Source organism: Carlito syrichta, unplaced genomic scaffold (genome assembly GCF_000164805.1).
Source record: "Carlito syrichta isolate Samal-C Ts95f unplaced genomic scaffold, Tarsius_syrichta-2.0.1 Scaffold287748, whole genome shotgun sequence".
NCBI lineage: Eukaryota > Metazoa > Chordata > Mammalia > Primates > Tarsiidae > Carlito > Carlito syrichta.
In genome coordinates, this window is record NW_007231844.1 from 114,338 (window position 1) to 116,447 (window position 2,110).

At 49.4% G+C, this 2,110-nt stretch overlaps 1 protein-coding gene across 2 annotated transcripts in view; it reads right to left on the reverse strand.

The window, feature by feature from the left end:
* VAC14 (Vac14, PIKFYVE complex component) overlaps nucleotides 1-1,161 on the reverse strand; it is a 114,741-nt gene extending 113,580 nt beyond the window's left edge. For both annotated transcript variants that reach the window (XM_008052979.2, XM_021709933.1), the window contains exon 1: nucleotides 774-1,161. Coding sequence is in view for 1 of the 2 variants with exons in the window: in XM_021709933.1 (XP_021565608.1) it covers nucleotides 774-877 (104 nt within the window). In the remaining variant the exon portion in view is untranslated. The remainder of the gene's footprint in view (nucleotides 1-773) is intronic.
* Between the last annotated feature and the right edge of the window lie 949 nt (nucleotides 1,162-2,110).

Below are 2,110 nucleotides of genomic sequence, written 5' to 3' on the forward strand. Positions count from 1 at the left end.
AAAAAAAAAAAAAAAAAAAAATCACAAAAGGAAAACAATACCGTAGTTTAAAAAATCTTTGGGAGGGGGCGGGATTGGCAGTTGAGGGAAACTGCCAGGGGAAGAAGGGGCACACCTCATCAGCAGGGATACCTACATAATGAACATGTGTATACATAACCCTGAACTGTACCCCACATCTTTAAAATAAAGAAAAAAAATCTTAATAAAATATTCCCAGTTAGCCATCCTGTTTTGTACATTGGGAAATAAAGTAAAATATCATATCATCGTTACACATACATGTAATAAGACACGACACAGATAAAATAAACAGCTCTCTGAGTCTTGAGATCATGAGGTTTCAGACTTGATTTTTCTACTTGGTTACCTAACAGTCCGTTTCATTTTTCATAAGCTGGGTCTGAAACCAGGCAGGTCAACATCATTAGCAAATTCTCCCGCTTCTGACTTCTCTCTCATCACAGAGACAACTGATTTGCTGGTTTGGGTGGCACCACTCTGAAGACTCACCATGTGTCAGGAGTTGTGTCCAAGAACTACCCATACATGTCACTTCATTCTCACTGCAGCCCTCTGGGGCACCAGGAGGTTAAAAAACGTGGACCAAATCACACAGCCAATCAGGAGCAAAGCGGAGACTCCCAGATCTCCTGCTCCTAAGCAATGCGCTAAGGGCCCGAAACCTGGGAAAGTAACACCGGCTGGGGAGGCGTGAATGGGTTCCCCTCGGAAGCAGAGCAGCCAGGGACTGCTGCTTCAACGGTTCTTACTTCTCGATTTCCAGCGCTGCCACCTTCCGCTTTTCGTATAGCTTGTCATTGAGGGCGCGCACGATGTTGGGTGTGAGCGGCGCGAAATCCTTCTCAGGGTTCATGGTGACAGCTCGAGGGTCTTCGCGACTCTAGCCCGCGGCTGCCGGGGCCGCGCCGGGGCCAGAGGAGTCTGCGGCTCCGCGCTGTCCCCGGCGCCGGCTCATGGACCACGCCGCCCCAAGCCCGCCTGCCTCGCTCTGCCGCCGCGCCTTGGAACCTGGGCCCAGACCCTGCTTCAGCACACCGGACCCTGGCCGCCTAACAGCTCAGGCGACTTGCTCCCGCCAGCACCAGCAGCGCTCACGGGGCAGCGGCCATGTTACTCGGGTCACATGACTCCGCAGCAGCTTCCGCCTTCCGCCGTGAGGACACGCCCCTCACCGCCACGCCCACGCACGCAGGCCGCAGGTGGATTGGCCCCGCCCCTCCCCTCCTCTCTCCTCCTCCCACTCCCCTCTCCTCGCCATAGTCCAAGTGTGGTTTGAGACGTGCTTTACGGTCCAGTATTAGGCACTCATTTGCTGGCACGTGGTGGGCTTCTGCAGACGTTAGTGAGACTAAATGAGTTCTTGGAACATGATTTACTTAGAATATCAATACTAAATGAATTCAATAGTTCTTTAGTAATCATCAATTTCGCATATGCCACATGAAAGGTGGTACCTATAGAAACCTAGAAAAAACTTAGCTTATTCTTAGTTTAGTCTGTTTGCTTCAGCATAACCATTAGAAAGTGATCGGACATTCTACTGCAGGACAAGCAGCAGCCTATCCCATCCCCCCCTCAGCAAATCTCCGTCAGATGCAAGACCAGGACAACCCAACCTTTCAATTCATTGTTTAGTATAATAATCTCTAGTAAACTTTTAGTTTCCTTGTCAAGGCTGAAGGTCAAAGATCACCCTTTGGCTGGCCAAAGTCACAAAAGTGATAATATGACCACCTTTGACCAAGCAATTTGTGACGTGCAATTGTCTAACAAATCTCTTGCCGGAAAAAACCCCTCCAGGCCCAAACTCCCCAAGTTAACCTAATCAGCCCTTTGTGGAATTTGTGAATTGCAAATATCTAACAAGTCTCTTGCAGGAAAAAATCTCTCCAGGCCCAAACTACCCAAGTTAACCTAATCAGCTCTTTGTGACCTATGTGACATAGATCAACCCCACCATGGCAGCAATCATGTGACTAACCCACACATCTGCCTGCTGTCCATCACCTGATGTCAGTACCTGTGCTTGCCTGCCCCTTTGTGATGATTTGGAGCAGACCACCACCCAAGCACCTTAATGATCTTT